Consider the following 19,062-nt stretch of genomic DNA (forward strand, 5'->3'; position numbering starts at 1 on the left):
TCTGTGTCTGTCTGTGCATTGTGTTGATGGCCGCACATCACAGCGAGGAGCAGGAATACTTACTGCCTGAACTGTTTTTGATTAAAGGGCAAAATTTACATCAGAATGCTGCACCCTCTCTGATATGTCAGTCTCTCATTTTTTATTTTATTTTATTGTGGCTTTGATTGCAGCTACAAAGAAACTGTGTATTCCTGCTAAAAATCACTGAGTGAACATGCAACTAAGTCTCTTACCAATTATCTCATCCAGATCACTGTGATATCTGTGAGCTGCAGCTCACCTGCAGCCAGCCACTCTCTCCCCTGCATGCATCCACGCTCCGGTGTCTATAAGGACATCATGACTCCATTCAAACCGGAATGTATTGTCACAACATTTAATCACGAGGAACGTGTCGTTTTGCAAAAATCTTTGCAGGATAATCCCCAGAACAGGAGATTATAGCCAGGCAATCTGATACAGTGGGCCGGATGGGTGCAGAGTAAAGGCATCCCTGTTTGTTGTTGAGTTGTATCCGGATGATATGAAAACAAGACATGAATGAAAAGGGTTAGTGCTGCTGCAGACACATCATTTGTAATGATGATGAAGTGACATCTTGACTTTGTGTATGTTTAAATGAGAATGTCCCTCCTTCCCCGCGTCTCATTTCCATTCTGAAACACATCTCCCTCCCGTCTCTCATTCCGGCTGTCTCATCCCATTTGTTAAAATGTTTATTTGACTCCACTTTGTTTTCCCTGCCTCCCTCTTTTGTTCCCCCAGCTCCTGACAAGTCCTCACAAGACTAGGAGACGGCTAACCAACTGTGATTGCTTCCTTATAGGTCTCCCCCTCGGAATAACGCCAAATGGACGCTGTGCCGAGAGCCTCACCCCCTCACCAACTGCTATGGAAGCATGCCAAGCCATGCAAGTGACCTTTATCACGCCATGAATGCGAGCTCTGCCGTTCAAAGAGGACACAAGTAACCTTTTCTTGTTATCTAAGAAGGAAGCTGTTGATCTGAAGAGAAGGAGGAGGGGCAGGGGAGGGGGGGGCGCCGAGACGAGAGACGTACACCGAGAGAGGACAAGAGAAAGAGAGAGAGGAGAGACGAGTCTCGCATCAAAAACAAACAAACAAACAAAACAGAAACACACAACGACAGGATGCCAAAGCCGTCCGAGGAGATGCTGGTGGATCTGTGGATGTCCCTGCTGCTGCTGCTGTGGATTACTTGCGTTCCGTGCGTGTCCACGACTCCCGTCGTGGGCCCGTCCGAGAGTACACAAACTGGTGGGTCCGCGGCTGTGGCGAGCGGTCTTGGCGAAGGACAAAGATTACTGAGCCGCGCCAAGAGAGGATGGGTTTGGAATCAAATGTTTGTGCTGGAGGAATTTTCTGGACCAGATCCAATCCTAGTTGGCAGGGTGAGTACAGTGATTGTCAGCATTATATTAAGCTCGCTTATCATGTGGAAACATTAATTCGGCCATTTGAATGCTCCCTCAAAATCCATTTTGTTCCTTTTCTTCCCATGGGGCAGTGGGAGGGTTGTCAAGGGGAAACAGCGATATGGGACGGAAGGAAAAGGGAAGGAGGGGGTCACAAGATGCTTATGGAAATAATTAAACTCCCATTAAATGTTGGTGGTGCTTTCATTTGTTGCTTCAGGACGTCCTTGAAATAAGATTTTGTAAGAAAAACAAAAAACAAACTTTTGCGCGAAAAGCAGATGGATGGAGGAGCTCCGAGGAGCTCTTTCATCTCCATTCCTGGAAAGGCTCACAGATTGTGCAGAGCGCCATTTGAAATGGAGAGAATTTGTAAAAAGCCGAGCAGAGCCGCAGGCTGAGACCCGGCGGCCGGGGGGCCGGGGGGCCGGGGGGGGGGTGGGGCACCTGCTCCCCCGCCCTCGCGGTGTGGCAGTGCTCGGTGCAGGCTTTGGGGGGTTGAGGGAGGAGCAGCGGGCCGGCGGCCAGCTCTCAGCTAAAGCAGCTTGTTCACAGCTCATAGCTGGGAACTCACCTGGGGAGAGTCGGCCTGGCCTCCCTCACAATCCCACCCAGCCGCGCTGGCACCGGCCAGCAGTGCACGCTATCAGGCACAGTGTTTGATCTTGTTGGGTAATAGCTTCTGCAAACAGTTTATCACCCGGCATTTCATAATGTGCCGGCATGCCTTTCCCCTTTGTGACGCATTCAAATATTTTCAGACATTCGTGACAGAGCGGGATCAACGTGAAAAACAAGTCACTCATTAACCAAGAAAAGACTTTTTAATTTCACTTTGCCCTTGTTTACCCCCCTCCACCACCACCCCCCTACCCCCCCACATCCGGAGTATTGTCATATGGCTGCATCAATTAAACATTTGCCACCACGCGGGAGATGCACCTGTGTTTTCTAAATACCATACGAACACGAGAATGCTGTTAAGTGATGCATTAATTTTTCAGGCGAGTCAATTAGGAAGCCTCTGCTGGATTCGACGATGGCTGCTCATCACAACGCTGAGACAAACAAACAAGGCGCTGGCCGGGGGCCGTGGCGTCCGCACGCCAGGCTCGGCATCATCAGATTTGGGTCAGGACGACTTTTCCTTTCACAAAGTTAGACTAATTAAAGAGAAATGTTGCTCTTGTCACTGAGCAGAGGTTAAAGTGGCTCGACTTCCTGGATCATGAGCGATGGCGTTCTCCCAAGGCCTCGCTTTAAAACGAGTGCGGCTGAAGGACGGTACCCAGCGGGGTCTTCCAGCAATGAAAGCACGCAGCTAGTCTTTTTTCTCCTTTCTCTTTTTGAGGCGATGATGATGGGTTGCGTTCACCACAAGGTTAAGTGCTCATGAGCACGCCTGGCAGAGCTCAGATAAGTCCTGTGTTCAACCGCGATGGCACCGACTCGGTGCTCGGCCGTAAATCTCCATCTTCCTCCGAGCTCCTCTTCTTCCTCTTCTCCTTCTTCCCCTTTCTGCGCGTTTCTCACGCTTAATTAAAAAATGAATTGGATTGGGTGGGAGGTGTGATTCAAATGGGTCACGCAGCCGCTCGGTGTGTTTTGCACAATTTTCTCTGCTGCGCGTGAGTCTGCTGGAAACTGCTTGTGGGCCGATTATCAAGGAAGTCCAGGCCAAGATTGGACTCTTTCCATTTCCATCTCATAGTTTTGTATTTTATTGCTGGTTGCACTCAGGTTTAATTACACCTGTGCCCCTCCCCCCACCCTCCACCTCCACCTCCATCTCAGTGTGTCGCCTGTGACCGGACTCCCCTCCGCTCCACCACAATGAGAGTGAGAGATAGTGTTATGTGAGAGAGATTGCACCATCGATTTTCAACGGTGTGTCATCCGCTGTGTTCTCTCTCTCTCTCTCTCTCTCCTCTCTCTCTCTCTCTCTCTCTCTCTCTCTCTCTCTCTCTCTCTCTCTCTCTCTCTCTCTCTCCCTCTGTTTTGGCTATTAGCATAAAAACAGGGGAAGGGGGGATGAGTTAGAGGCGGGGGTGTGGAGGAGCGAGAAGGACAGTCACAAGGCGTGACAACACCCCCCCCCCCCCCCCCTACACACACACACGCACACACACACACACACACACACACACACACACACACACACACACACACACACACACACACACACACACACCCCTACTATAGCCCACACTATCCCCCCCTCCCCTTTTCTCTCGCTGCTCTTCTTTAGCGCGTCTTCTCTGGGCATTGTGATTCACCGTGTGTTCGTCAAGCCACCTCCTCTTCATAGCCATACCCCGCCACCCCCACCACCACCACCACCACCACCACCACCACCTCCCCCGTCAGTCCCCATCGGCGTCGGGGGAGTCAGACACGCAGTACCTGTTAAAGTGAAGCAGGGGAGACAGCTGTGAAAAGCTTGTTGCTCGGCTGTAGCTTAAAACGTACGCGGGCGTTGGAAGGGATTTTCAGGATTACTCATCTCGATCCGGGGAACGGTTCATAAATATCCTGCCATTAAGAATAGAAATAAGCAAATGAAGTGTGAATGTAAGATAGGCTTGAAGGTATCCTGCACGTGGACTCTCGCTGTTCAGCGGGAGACGCCGACGCCACTCGTGTGAGTTGAAGGCTGTCAGGTAGACCGCCAGGCTCTCGTACGCAAAACAGCTCCTGATTTACCATCAGCAGGGGGAAAGCCATGACACAAAGTAAGTGTTGTGCACTACGAAAGGTTGTAATCTGGTTGAAGGGCCATCCAATCGGCCTGTCATGCCTAACCACAAGCCCACCCCCCACCCCCACCCCTAACCCCCGCACACTGCTTCGCCTTTTCAATCAAAGCTTTCTCAATTATTCAAACATACAACCAAGCAAGTCAATTACAGCGGGCCATTAAAGGCAAAACATCGGCGTAGAACAAAAGACAAACAGTGAACAAATTGCTGTGTTTGCACCAAAGAGATATCAGAGTGTGTTTTCTTTTGTAGTGCGAGGCAGATTGATGGCAGCCAATATCTCGCAGCCTCAGACGTAACTTTTTGCGGCTCCTTTCACTCGCAGACAATCGTTTAGCGCTCTGCGCGTCAGGACTTCTAATGATGCGTTCGGGTAGCGAGTTGCAGCACACATGAGCTAAATTGACGGATCCCTCATCTCATTGTCCAGCACTTTTATCCACCGCTGCATTGTGTGTGTTTCTGCTCAAAGAGAATTGATAATAAACCATTAATATTCATCTATTCAGGGAGAACTGGAGGATTGCAGGAACTGACAGTGAAACCAAACCAGTGAGCGAGAGAGAGAGAGAGCGAGAGAGAGAGAGAGAGAGAGAGAGAGAGAGAGAGAGAGAGGGAGGGGGGCTTTGATTACTGATTCAGCAAAGAAAATGAATATCTCGGTAAAAACCAGAGAAAATAGCTTTGTCTTTCTTGGTGTATGTTCTCGGGGAGGGAAACACCACCTTTCTTCCTCCAAACAAGCTGTTTGACAGGATTCCCAGCGAGCAGGGCCGCGGCGGCGGTATCAGATCGGTGGCGTGATGCTCGGTCTATCGAGTACTGTTCTGGAAGCTGGAGTGATACCGAGCAGCTTCCAGACTGAAGATCCCCTTCCAGCTCCAGCTGGCGTGAAACAGTTCAATCTTCGCTTCTCGTTTTCCCGCCTCGGCCTCAACGTTCAGGTGAAAGCGATAAAAGATCGCAGGCTGAGCTCGTCGGCGCCCGGCTGTGTTCTTATTTATTTGCTCTATTGTGTACCAGATAAAGTGAAGTTTCCGTGGATATCAGAGGAGGCTGGGGGTTTGTTTTGTTTGCGTGTTTACCACACGGATGCAGACCTCAGCGCGGCAGCTTTATTTCCAGCTTTTTGTTGCCTCCTGCACTTTGGACTGCTGGTACAAGATGTGGGACATGGCCTATAAATACTGATGCGAGCGCCTTCTGCTCGGCTGGATTGCCTCTCAGTGTCCCCGTCCTCCACCTCCACCTCCTCCTCTCCCCCCCCCCGCTCTGCGACTGTGGCGGGACTGACTCCTGGGCCGGGGTAAGCTTGCCTCCGGGGCTGATGGGGTGTGACGTCCCCAAAGCGTTGGGCTTTGGGGAGCTGAATCCAGCCCCCCGTCCTCACTCCACCCAAAGCTCCTCTGACTGAACGCCGCCGATACGGCGCCCTGATTAACGAGGATCCCCCACCTTTATCTGCATTTACTCCGGCAGTCGAGTGGATATCTGCCTTTGATTGATGGATGAGGAGTGGGAGTTAATGAGAATATTAGCCGAATTATTACCAGTGATTGATAGCCATTATGACACATAAATTATAAGCATTGGCTCAGATATAATAAATTCTGAAATAGAGCCTGAATTAGACACAGGTTGCAGTGCCACGGAGAGAGAAAGAGGGTTGAATGAGAAAGAGGAGGAGGAGGAGGAGGAGGAGGAGGGAAGAATAGGGGGAAGCCCATCGATGTTTGTCGGCCTTCGTTTCTTTCCATTTGGTTTCTCACACCCACAGCAGCTCCTGTAATCTCTCCTCGGGCAGCAGATCCGTATTGAACTGCAGGCCCTCAGATCTCCAACCCTTCCTCATGTGTAATTTAGAAAAGAAGAAAAAAAAAAAACCATACTAACATCACTGTGTTCTCCTTCCTCTGCTCGGTTTCCTCTCTCAGTAAGTCTCACCTGTACTGTATATCACTAATGCCAGCAGGGCCATTATATCAATGGGCCATGGCCTCGCTCTCTCTCTCTCTCTCTCTCTCTCTCTCTCTCTCTCTTTCTCTCTCTCTCTCTCTCTGTCCCTCCCGGTCTGTAATAAAACACCGGGCCCCGGCGGTGGCTCTGATAGAGCTGTGGGATCACATTAGCGCTGCCCTCCAAGAGCTTGACAGGTTGTCTATGGCTTTGTAAAGCCGTCCTGGTTCCCATTAACAAGCCGCGTGCGCGAATCGGACTGTCGGCGGCGCCGGAGACGAGCTGGACGCACTATATTTAGACGCGAGGAGCTTCGTGTGCGCCACCAAGTGAAGCTTTAGAAACAATTGACGAAATCCCTTCTTTAAACTGATTTCTGCTCGGGAGAGAAAAGTTTGGTGCAAAGTCTCTCAAATTTATGATCTCAACATCTCATTTATCCAGATTGCTGATGACTAACATGATTTTATTCTAAAAAACCTCTCAGTGTTTTTTTTTTTGCAGAAATGCAACCGAACAGTTTGTCCTTAAACACACTGAGAAACACGGAGGCTTCACTATCATGAACTACACTGCATAAAAAAACTTCAAATACTAGTAATACGGGAAAAGGCTTTGTTTAATACTACACACACTTCTAACACAAAAGATTCACATCATTTTAACAGTTCACAACAGATCGGCTCGCCGTGTTTCTTATATTTAAACATTTGATTCAAGGATTTAGTATTGAGCAGAAAGTGAATAGATCTGTATTTCCTTCTTCTCTTCCTTTCCTTTTTGAATATTGCTAAAATCTGAAGGAATTCATCAGTCTTTGAAAAAGAAAATCAGGTATTTTAGGTTAAATGATTTTAATAGAAAATAAAAAAAAGTTGCTAAGATTCAAGACATGTCACAAGCTCATCATGGCAGTACAGGTACTCGTCACATTTAGAGACTGTGTAGTTTTGATTTGAACATCCCTAACAATGCAAATGGATAAAGAAAGTCTCTGTGTCCCTTTTCCAAACACATTCAAATGTTTTTCATCGTTATGCATGAAAGGTCTGAAATACTACTTAACTCCTGCCTTCCTTCATATGTTGTTTTTCCTCGATTGTACCAGTTACACCCCACTGCTAATGCTGACGGCAGACTCACCCAGTCTCATGTAAAATTGGAAATAAATAAACAAATCTCCCAATCAAATGAAGATAACAATATGACGGAAAACATTCTCAAACGTCACAGTAATGTAAGATTTTACCCTGTTTGCTGTAAATTCAAAGCTTATTCTGGTGTGTTTGGTGCGCAACACTCATTTTGCTGACAAAGCAACACGTCTGACGTCCCTGTAAGCAGGGCTGTAACAAATCAAACCACCAAGCAAATGATGTGAATCTTCAGAGTAGCGTCACAACACAGCACTGAGGCCCGAGCTGAGAGATCAGTGATGCTGCCATGAAAACCAGCTACCTGGTTGCTGTCAAACCGGCCTCATAGCCACGCTTTCGACATATTTTGTACCGGAAGGTTTCATTAAAATTCTTTGTTTTTGTGAAAATACAGACATTTTCATCACAGCAAAGAAAACAATTTAATATAAAGGTTATTATAGCACTATTTTATGGCTCAAGATGAAATTGGGCTGAATGTGGTCCCTGAATTAAAATGTGTTTGACAGTCCTGACCTAAGTTGTCCCAGACCTCGGACTGGGAACCCCTGCTATAGATGGTGCATTTAAGACACTTGATATCATATGAGGCCTCCACAGGAACCAGGCCCAGAAAACCTGGCTTTGTATGTATCAGGTGACTAATGCTAATCACAGGACAGTGTTGTCAGATAATGTGCACATTGCCACTCTGCTGACAGACAATTATTTATCTCTGTATTTTCTCCGTTTGGCTGTTGTTTTTCCAGAGTCTCTGCTGTAGTGACTGCTTTGCACTGAATTACATCCTGTATGTTCTCCCCCAGTGTTTCCATAGGGGAGAAGAAATCATGTTTCAGTCCAGTGTATCATAAGGAGGATCCCCCCGGAAGCTCTCCTGCGTGCATGCATCAGCTGCAATAATAATTTAACAGGAAATCACATCCATTCACAGGGCTTCACAGTCCCTGAGCAAAATAACAAGCGCGCTGCGATCACTCACATCTGCGCCTCGCCTCGATTAAATCCACGTTGTACAGCAAGCAGCTCGCACGGGGGGCCACTTCTGGCATTTTTTTTTTTTTTTTTTGGTTTTCTGAGCACTTATATCAGCACTAATTCATGCAAGAGGCTCCTGTAAGGGTTCACCTTGGACTGGCGTCGCACGAACGAACCAGCTCCCACATCACCAGTCGACAGTCCAGAGGAAGGAGACCCGTCCTCTCATTACCTAACTTTAGTGCTCTCTCTGAGCGGCCTCCCCCGCCTCCCTCCCGCCTCCCCCGGGTCACCGGCACTGCGGAGGCGGAGCGCTTAGCGGGCTAAGTCATCTGGCTCTCTGCCTTGAACTTTGCTCTAACTAATTTATAGGAATTAAAACGGTTCACCTCAAAGGCTCGGCTGCTGCATTGTCTCATCTAAATTAGCCTCGTTTCTTTTCAGGATGGGGGCCTTTTTTTTCTTCTTTTTTTTTGGGGGGGGGGGGGGGGTTATATATTTTTTCTCAGAGCTTGAAGAGATGCATTTGCAGTTTACCAGTCTTAAGCTTCCTGGCCTTTTGTCTCACTCTTGACATTTAAATGATTTTTGATTTCTCAGACGAAACACCAGAGCATGCATAATCGCTTTTTAAGCAGGCGGGATGGCGTCAGGCGTTCTGCTTACTTCTGAGTATGAAGTGAGGTTTTAAATCGGATCACTGGCCAGTCATTAGTAGCACTAAGTGAGGTTACATATTCAAATCTGCTTATTCAAATCAACAGATTATGATTATCTGAAACCTGCTAATTGGCCCTTGCCTCTGACACACTTCTGGTGGACTTAAGCTGCGGCAGCAGCAGAGGCTGAAGATTCCTGCTTCCCGTGCCAGCGTCTTCTTGTGGGCTCCATGTTTGGCTCCAGTCCCCAGGCAGGCTCCTCTCCTATGGTTAGATCCCAGTGCATGAGAGCCGCTTCAGGCTGCGGCAGTGGCAGCCTCCGCCACATCGGCGGCTGCGGCGGCTTATCCTCGCGCCTGTGCTCCTCATGCGAGTCCCATCAGCCAAACTGGGACTGCCGGAGTAATCTTGTTAAGAAAGGATGTTGTTATTGTGCGAACTGGATGTGCGTTTTGGCTTCACGGTTAGCTGGGAGCACACGTGGGCTGGAGGAGGAGAGACAATGTCGAGGGGAGTTTTGGATCGGGAGGCATTTCGGGGGGGGGGGGGGGGGGTATTGCCTATTCCTGGCACTTTTAAGATGACAGTTCTCAACTCTCGCTCCCCCTCTGGCTCCTCGTCGCACATAATGACAAACAAAGCGGCCTCGGTAAACAGCGGCTCTGACATTTACTTGAAGATCGCTGCTTTCACCTATCACGGGTTTTAAAGATGATGATTATCATCGCTGTTGAGCAGAACGCACAGGATGTCTCTCCTCACTCACACAATTGACAATAATTATATATATATGTATATATATATATATATATATATATATATATATATATATATGGCTCCGTCCATTTGCACTCGTCTTCCACTCAATGCAAACCACTTCTAACTGTGGTATCTGGGCGCCAACAGACTGTGGCTTTGACCTTTTTCACAAATGAATTATTTCGGTTTAATGATCCTTCTACAGAGAGAACAAAAAGAAAGGTGAAATAATAACCGAGAGGAGGGAGAAGAAGGTATGGAGGGGTGTAAAAGAGCAGTACCCCCACACCTCCATGTATTCTGCTGCCTTACCAACACTCTGACTGCAGGAACCAGGGATGCACCGAGCACAAGTACAAGTACCAACCTTTAGAGACTTACTGATAGTACTGATAGTAGTACTTAAATGCCATAAAGTCTAATTTATACTTTTCACCAGAAGAATACGCAAAGGCTCTGCATTGCCGCAAACTCCCTCTACACGACGTGACATCACCTCCAACAGCCTTGAAGTCTCTAGTATACGACTGTGTCTACAGTACACATAGCACAGTGTGTGGCATCTTTCTACACAGTTTGATATGCGTACTGTAGACACAGTCGTAGCCTTGAGATTTGAGACCGAGCTCATTCTCAATGAGTGAATTGGTCAGACTTTAATCATGTCTAACATGTAGCATCACTGGTGTGTGAGCCTGAAACTCTTTAGCATGTAGCATGTGGCATGTAGCATGTAGCATGTAGCATGTACCACGGCTCGGTGTAAAATCCTCCTTATCCACTGAGAGACATCGTTCTAACTCTGCTCGTCTAAACGTCTCTGGTGATGAAGTTGCTGGTGATGAAGTTGCTGGTGATGAAGTTCCTGGTGAAGACGTCGGTGTTGGTGTTGCACCAACTATTTTTCTCCTCGTCTTGATATTTTGTCAGAACATCAGTTACAGTCAGTCTTACTTTTGTCGTTCTCATTAATAATGAAAAACCTCCAAACCGCGGACGTCACGCATATTCGGTGACGTTGCTGACGGATGACGTCATGTAAAACTCGTCGGGTTGTCTCGGAGATCCTTCATGAGTACGAGTGCAACATTGGACCTGATACCATCCGACAGAAAACACCTGAAACCCTTACAAAATCCATTCCATGTGTCTGTGCCTGTAAATCATAGAAAATACAAACCTGTATGTAATAAGCAGGTGGTGCTAATGGAAAAATATACCTCTTTTTTTCGTGTGTGTGTGTGTGTGTGTGTGTGTGTGTGTGTGTGTGTGTGTGTGTGTGTGTGTGTGTGTGTGTGTGTGTGTGTGTGTGTGGGTGTGTTTGTGTGTGTGTGTGTGTGTGTGTGTGTGTGTGTGTGTGTGTGTGTGTGTGTGTGTGTGTGTGTGTGTGTGTGTGTGTGTGTGTGTGTGTGTGAAAGTGACACTTTAGATTTTTTTTTCTCTTTCCTGAGGTGGACAAAAAAAAGAAAGGGGGGGTGCATGAAAAATTCAAAACATTATAATATAAAATCCAGATGAATCATGAATGCTTAATGGGAATCAAGGCTGAGCATGCAGGAGGGTGAGAGCGTTCTCAAAGAACCGTGTGTGTGTGTGTGTGTGTGTGTGTGTGAGTGTGTGTGTGTGTGTGTGTGTGTGTGTGTGTGTGTGTGTGTGTGTGTGTGTGTGTGTGTGTGTGTGTGTGTGTGTGTGTGTGTGTGTGTGTGTGGCACTGGCCGTGTTGCGTCGCCTCTCTTTATTGCGACAAAACGAGGTGTTGAGGGACGGTGAACAGAGAATGCCAGAAACATGTGAAAAGCTTTTAGGCCGTCTGTGTTGGGGGGCTTCTGCCATTGAAGTCTGGCTAATTGCTTTTATCCGAGCCGCCGCTTGTTTTTGTTGTGCTGTGCGGAGTGGACATGCACCGATGGCCCGTCTGATGAAATATTAACAAATCTTTGCTAACGCGGCCGGTCCCTCTCCATTGTGGTTTAATGAAATGCAGAGTTCCAAGAAAAACTTCTGCTATTATGAATAATAGAACATCCAATTAGTGTAACATTATCGCAGATGAGTTTGATGAAAGAGCGGACTGGTGCGATGTCGGAGGAGGGAGAGCGTTTAGCTGAGGTTATCAAAGCGTAGGAATGTAGCGGCGTGCAGAGGTTGATTGCTTGTGGCTCGGCGGTGACGTCAGAGGAGACCGAACCCTCTGATGTGCTCTTGATATGAAGCGCACGCCGCTATCTGAATCATTGCACAACTTGCAGCCAAAGAGTTTGAACTCTTTTTGTGTGAAATCCAGAGTGATTTCATGTAGCAGATAGGCCCCTCGTCTCACAAAGAGACTGTTTGATTCCAGTGTTTTCTCTGCAGAGTTGCGTGATTTGTCTCCGCTTGCTAGAAATAGAAGGGCGGGGGTCGGTGGGGGGGGGGGGGGGGGGGGGCTTTTCTGAAATGCTGATCATGACTCTTAGTCCATATCCTCCCGGGACTTGGTAGTTTTATTTTGACAGTCACCATAATAACGATCCAAGTTGGCCATCTGTCCACTAAGATGCTGTTAATGTTTAGAGCGTGCTGTTCTCTGCTGCATGTGTGTGTGTGGGGTTTCATTACAAAAACAACCAACGGCACCAACTTGTGGCCTGGCATGCAAACTACATCGTTCTCAATGGTTTTGCGTAAATGGACATCGTTTTCAAAAAGTTGCAGTGTGAACAGGAAACCTGTCTTAGAATGAAAATGCAAAAACAACGTCTTTTCACTTGAAACTATGTGGCTTCTTGTTATGAAATACAAAATTACAGCTGTTAATCAATCCTTTTTTTACTGGTTTAATCTCAAAATGTTTGTGATTTCATCACAAATTAATTCAGATTTTCTCTAATTTTCGCATGGAAAAATGCTTTATCTCTGTTCAGTCAGTCTTTTGTGATTTGCACATTGCGCATGTCGGTATTGTGATAAAGAGCTCTATTTGTATTTATTGCAAATCGTATCATTATCACAATGCTAAACAACATTTTGGCATGTGCAAAGTTTTTAGGAAACACAATGTAAACAACAACTTGTCGACATTACGCAACTTATGTTGTATCTCCACATGATTTAATTGTATGTGGTGCTCTATATGTTTATTTTTTTTAACATATCTGCAGTTTCCATTGCCATGCAGTATGGTGACTGTGTGGTTTTTGGTCATTTTTCCTTCATTTTGCTTCACACTCCTTTCGTGATCTGTATATTGTGCATGGCGATAATAACGACTTCGTGATTGTTCTATAGATCAGTGATCGGCCCAGGATTTACTTGGTGTTTTCTAAGTTGGATAAATCAGTGAACTGATACAGATAAAAATCTCACACATCAGAAGCTGTTTGACGCGAGTCCAAATATCCATTATAAAAGACATTTACACATTAAAGAAAATATTTGTGAATGTGAAGTGCTGAATTCTTCATTTGGATTTTTTTCGGGTGGTGTACTCCATGTTATAGCCACCGGCCTAGAAGCTCAAATTCATCTTATCGATTTTTAATACCTGCTGCAACATGAGGCCAAAGTTGTGTCGCTAACTGGATTCTTTACACACGCAGGTGTGAAGGGTTTAACCATCCCATTCAAATAGCTTTGAAAACATCAAATTAAGTAGAATTATTAAAAGAAAATCCACACGGAGCAGTGACGCCTGTTTCTACCAAATGGAAAAATGATTGGATTAGTATCTTTTCATCACTGTAACAATCAGGCCTCATCTCTGTCCTCTGTTAGAACTCTCTTATGATCTCACTCTTTTCTATTTTTTTCTATTATAATTTTGTTTTGTCAAGTTTGCTTTATTTCATTTTGAATTACTCCATATTCTCAGGTAATATGCGCTTTCATTTAATGTTATTATCCAGTAGTTGTTGTGATTTGAAGTTTTCCTCTATAACTTTTGGGTTCTGCATCATTTTGCACATAAGGGATTACTGAATAATTCCAGATTTTGAGACCTAATTTATGTGTCAACATCTTTTAAATGTAAATTACAGTTTTCTGTGGTGTTATGAAGTCAGGAAATTGATTTAGTTTTTCATTATAAAGATGTAAATCCTCTGAACATGAAGAGGTTCTAAGTTGTCTCTCATCAGTAATAATATGTAGAAAACATTGACATTGTTTACACATATTAAACTCAGTTAAATTAAGTTACCAAGTTTTTATTGTTGGTTCTTGATGAGCACAATTGAAGAGCAAAGGGTCCAACATCACAGATTTATAAGTAATGAGATACCTTGTTCATTACACTTCTGTTAACAGTGCAGATTACAATACAGTAACCTATTAATTAAATCCAAGCAACGCTTAAATGAGCTAAAAATACAACGCAGACATTGACATCTCATTAATTGTGTCAGATTATTCACTCAACTTGTTCAATTATGTCGACATAAATGGATCAAGTAGCGTCAGTTTTCTCTTGATCATGTTGCGACGATCGTGTTTTAGTTGATCTGCAGATACTTCAGTGTTGATGTTTTTTTCTTCTTCTTCTTCTCAAAACTATTTCTGTTCACTCCTGTGGAAACAGAGCAGCAGTGCCAAGTGCCTGTGGCAGCCAGCGCCTGATATCTGCAGGCCGGCCTGGATAACAGTGGAGCCGTGCACGCTGAGCTGCTGACTGGAGAGCATATTATCAGTGTTGATACAAGATGGGATCTCTCCTTGTTTCAGAGAGCACACACCAGGCTGCTGGAGTACCACCGGCCCCAAAGTGGGCTCGCCAACTGGTGACAGTGTTCAACCAAAGTCCACTTCCTCTGTGTGTGTGTGTGTGTGTGTGTGTGTGTGTGTGTGTGTGTGTGTGTGTGTGTGTGTGTGTGTGTGTGTGTGTGTGTGTGTGTTCGGGATGAATGCTAATTTCTTGAGATTTTATTTGTGATACAAATCCAGTCCAATTACAAAACATTCAAATGTATTTCTGAGTAGTAAATCTAATCCCCAACATGTGCTTACAAAAAAGGTTTTAATTGAAATAACAATCCGGGTCCATTTATTCATCTGAGCCATCTACATTGTTTTTGTCATCATGAGTACGACCACTAGAGGGCATCTTTAACCCTCCGAGAGGTATCCATTATAGAAAATGAATGTGTAAGGCATTTATTTTTATTTTTGTGAACACAGTGAAGTTCAATACTTTTATCAAATCTGTCATTTTCTGTTTCACAAAACACACCGTCGTTTCCGCGACAACTTTTCAAGTGAAAACGCATTCATTTTGCATTTTTGTTTCAGAAAAGTTTCGCGTTTATTCGGCAACGTTTTGAAAACGGCAGCGTCCGTTTCCATGGAAATGGCAGAAAGACTGGAAACGATGTATATCATGCTGGGCCACTAGTTGGCGCTGTTTGTTTTTGTAATGAAACCACACACACACACGCAGCAGAGAACAATCTAAACATTAACAATGGGAGAACACAGACATTCTAGGGGATCGTTATTATGGTGACTGTCAAAATAAAACTACCATGTCCAGGAGAACGTGGACTGGGAGTCATGACACAACGGAGCAAACATTGTTCTTATTGTCCAGCTACTGAGCATGTGCAGAAGAACTAGTTACTATGGTCGAGGTGCACATGTGCAGTAGCAGAGTTTCAGAAAAGTTGTGTTTTACGCCATTCCCATGGAGACAGAGTTGGAGCACTTTCAAAAAGTTGCATTTTCAGCACCGTTGTCGTGTAAACAGACGTCAAAACAATGTGAAAGCTTTTCATTTTCACTTGAAAACATTGTTGTGTAAACAACGTTTACCTGAGACAGTCACTAGTTTCACCGCCAATAAACAACCACAAACCTCTCTTCTCAAAGGGAAGATTGTTAAAATACCAACTGTTAATTTGATAAATTTACACTTTCAAATTGCCTCATTTATTCTCATCATTACTGAATACTTAAAAAAAAAAAAAGACTTTCCAACCACAGGAAAGTGAGCAGCTGGCACGTCTTCATGATTGTGGGAATATTTGGCATGGAGACTCTGCCGGTTGGTTTCTGGATGGCTCAGAGAAAAAAAATACAACTTTATTGGCTTTGAATTTGGCGTGGCAACAAATTGCCTTAAGGTCCCTTTAGAGATTAATCCGGCCATGCTGGTCCCTTTATAGCAACTTTTCAGAAGTTGAGTTTACATTCCACTCAGGAAAGTAGATTTATGAGCACAATCAGAGCGTACAAGCGCCGGTTCCCCGACATGCTGCTTGTAGGTGTTGATTTGGAAACACCTGCTGGGAGTTTGGCAGCTCGCTCACACTTCAGCGGCGTGTTTATTCCACATTTTGCGGGAGAGGGTCGGCGGATCTGGCGTGGAATGGGCCGGCGACCTCAGCACTCGGCACGCCGCTCGCCGGGCAACTCTCGACACGGACCCACAAATGAAGTGTTGAAAAGTCAAATAGCAGATGGTAGTGCGAACAATTTCAGCCCACTGGCTGGTTAACTGTCTGTGCGGCCGCTGGAAGAGAAACCAAATTATTTTTACTGCTCGCCCACTCAGATTGTGTACGGTGCAAATTACATAACGCTATCAATCAGGAGCGGGGATGTAGGACCACCGGAGAACACCCGGAGAGCGGAATTAATGGAGAAAATAAATCTTCAGTGTATTATTAGTTTTAAACAAATACATGTAAAATTCCAAGGAAAGTCATCTAATTCACACATTTGATGTAAAACTGAATATTTCCACTAATTGCATCTAAATACAGTCGAAGAAAGGAAGTGCAGCTTCTTGTAGAGAATCCAGCTCAGGGTCAACGGGGGGGGGGGGGGGGGGGGGGGGGGGGGCGTTTCAGGGTCTGTCCCAGCATGCATTGGGCAGAGCTAACAGGCCCTAAACAGGCTGCCAATCCGTCACAGTCCAACACACACAAATTCACACACACATTCACACCTTCAGGCTGTTTAGCTTTTCAGCTAACGCTCGTCTGTGAGGACGAACCACAGCAGCGGTGGTCACACTGCCGGGGCCGGACCCCCCGGGGGGCCTGAGGGGGATTCTGAGGGTCCGGGGGCACTCTTGTTTTTCTAGTTTCTTTGATTCGTTTTAGACAAATCATGATTAAAAGAAATAAGTGATATTTGACTTCAACAAATTGTGCTCTTAAACCAACAGAATTCGGAACATGTGCACAAACTATACAACACTCTTGTTTTCTTCTAATTGTTTTATATGTTTAATCTGCTAGCGTTCTGCCCATTAGTTTGGTTGCTGCACAGTAGTGTTGTGTTATATCAATTAAAAATAATAATAATCGAGTGAAATGTGTTGGAAGTGCAGTGGATAATAAATTATTGAAATAAAACCCATCAACAGTTATGACAGTCGCAAACTCCACAGATTTTACAATAAAAAAAATTATTTACTGAAAAGGATGCTTTATTTTCCCTTATTGAATTATTTAATTCTTAAGTCTTATTTTAAAAAGAAATGAGTGGACGCTAAATCTTTTAATGATTTTAATACAAGTGATTTTAAAGGAAAATGCTCTAACACAAAACCATATAAAACATCTAACGAGTGTGTGAAGAGTGTCTTTTCTTAGGATAGTTTATTTTTGTATGTGTGCGCATATATATGTACACACACACACACACACACACACACACACACACACACACACACACACACACACACACACACACACACACACACACACACACACACACACACACACACACACACACACACACACACACACACACACACATATATATCTACCTTATCAAGTCTGAAAGGTGTTAGAATGAAGTCAATATAATTTATTCCTGCTCATTCTCCAATATTCAATAATCAGAATCATCACTAGAACTTGAAAGAAATGGAAAGAAATCACATATAATTATCAAGTACTTTAGTAAATCACAAAGTATTTGGCCAAAGCATGAAGACACATATAACATATTCTATTAACTTAATGCAATAGATCAAAAGAACACATTTAGTAAGATAGAAAAAACTAAACGGTGTAACGGTTATATCCTTGATATTCTTTGTGTGTGGGCGTGTTTGAATTTGTTAAAATTCACCTTGTAGAATTATAGAAAAAAATGAATAGAGGCATCACTCTAAAAATAATCAAAGTAAGTAATTAAAATAATGACATTATTAATGCATTTATATATTTATATCATAAAATAAGGCTTTAATTTTGCTTTTCATTTTTTCTGGATGTAATCAGCTGTTAATATATTGTAATGTACGCACTCACTCATGCGTGTGTGTGTAGTACAGTGCTGCCTCAGGCTCCATTTACACAACAACGTTTTCGGTCTGTTTCCACTACAACGCTGCTCGGAGACATTGAAAACACAACTTTTTGAAACAAGCTCCGTCTACTGCGACTGGTCATGCAGTTCTGCACATGGTCAGTAGAGGGACAATCAGAACAAAGTTTCCTCCAGAGTGTCATGACTCCCAGTCTATATTCTCCTGGGACTCCTGAGTTTTATTTTGACAGCCACCGTAATAACAATCAAACTTAGTCGTCTGTCCACTAGAATGTCCGTGTTCTCCCGTTGTTAATGTTTAGAGTGGATTGTTCTCTGCTGCATGTGCGTGTGGTTTCATTGCAAAAACAAACAACAGCACCCACTCATGGCCTGGCATGAAAACTACATAGTTTTCAGCGTTTCTGTCATTGCAGTGTAAACGCAAAACATTTAAAAAATTATGTCTTCACTTCAAACGTCGTTGTTTTCACCGGGCGTCAGTTTCTCAATGGAGAGATGATAGATTCCGACATTGTGCTTTAATAAATAAAAGCGTAAGACGGGGAGAAAAAAATCCTCTGAAATGAACATAAAGGCTTGGTTTCCGATTCCCTTTTGTCATGGTTAATGCCGTTTGAGTTTCCACTGAGCTGAAAACCCAAAAAGAGCGGCATTGTCAACAGCATTCTTCTTCTGTGGAGATCCTCTTGAAGCTCCGAGAACAAGAAAGTGTAAAGACTCCAATCTGAAATCTCTGTGTCTTGGAGGGAAACCCCCTCTGGGTCTCATGAGATGACTCCGCTCGCCTCGGAGACGAGGAGCTCGCTGCCAAATGGCACGCTGCCCTTTTATGTTACGTCTTTCCCCGCTCCGTCTGCGTCACCGAGCCGCCGCCGCCGTTAGCTGATGAAGACGAGGAGCAGCTGTGATGAGGCAGCAGCATTTTAATGGCTCCACAGATCATTGTCGTATTGGAGAGGGAGCTGGAGCAGAGCAACCTGGGCCAGCCCTCCCACCAAGAAAAAACTAAAACAGCCTATTGTAGCCTCCATCTGGATGGAAGCAGCCGCACAGGTCCTCATTTCGCTCCATCTCAATCTGTGCAGCACTCTCAGTG

The 19,062-nt window shown here is 44.9% G+C and overlaps 1 protein-coding gene across 2 annotated transcripts in view; it reads left to right on the forward strand.

The window, feature by feature from the left end:
* The first annotated feature begins 768 nt into the window (after nt 1–768).
* cdh8 (cadherin 8) overlaps nt 769–19,062 on the forward strand; it is a 153,382-nt gene continuing 135,088 nt past the window's right edge. The window contains exon 1 of one of the 2 annotated variants that reach the window (XM_080488677.1): nt 769–1,415. In XM_080488677.1, the coding sequence (XP_080344803.1) occupies nt 1,155–1,415 (261 nt within the window). In that variant the 5' untranslated portion in view covers nt 769–1,154. The remainder of the gene's footprint in view (nt 1,416–19,062) is intronic. The other variant, XM_080488678.1, reaches the window with a different exon arrangement.

The sequence above is a fragment of the Lipophrys pholis genome (assembly GCF_963383615.2).
Source record: "Lipophrys pholis genome assembly, chromosome: 2".
NCBI classification, from domain to species: Eukaryota; Metazoa; Chordata; class Actinopteri; order Blenniiformes; family Blenniidae; genus Lipophrys; species Lipophrys pholis.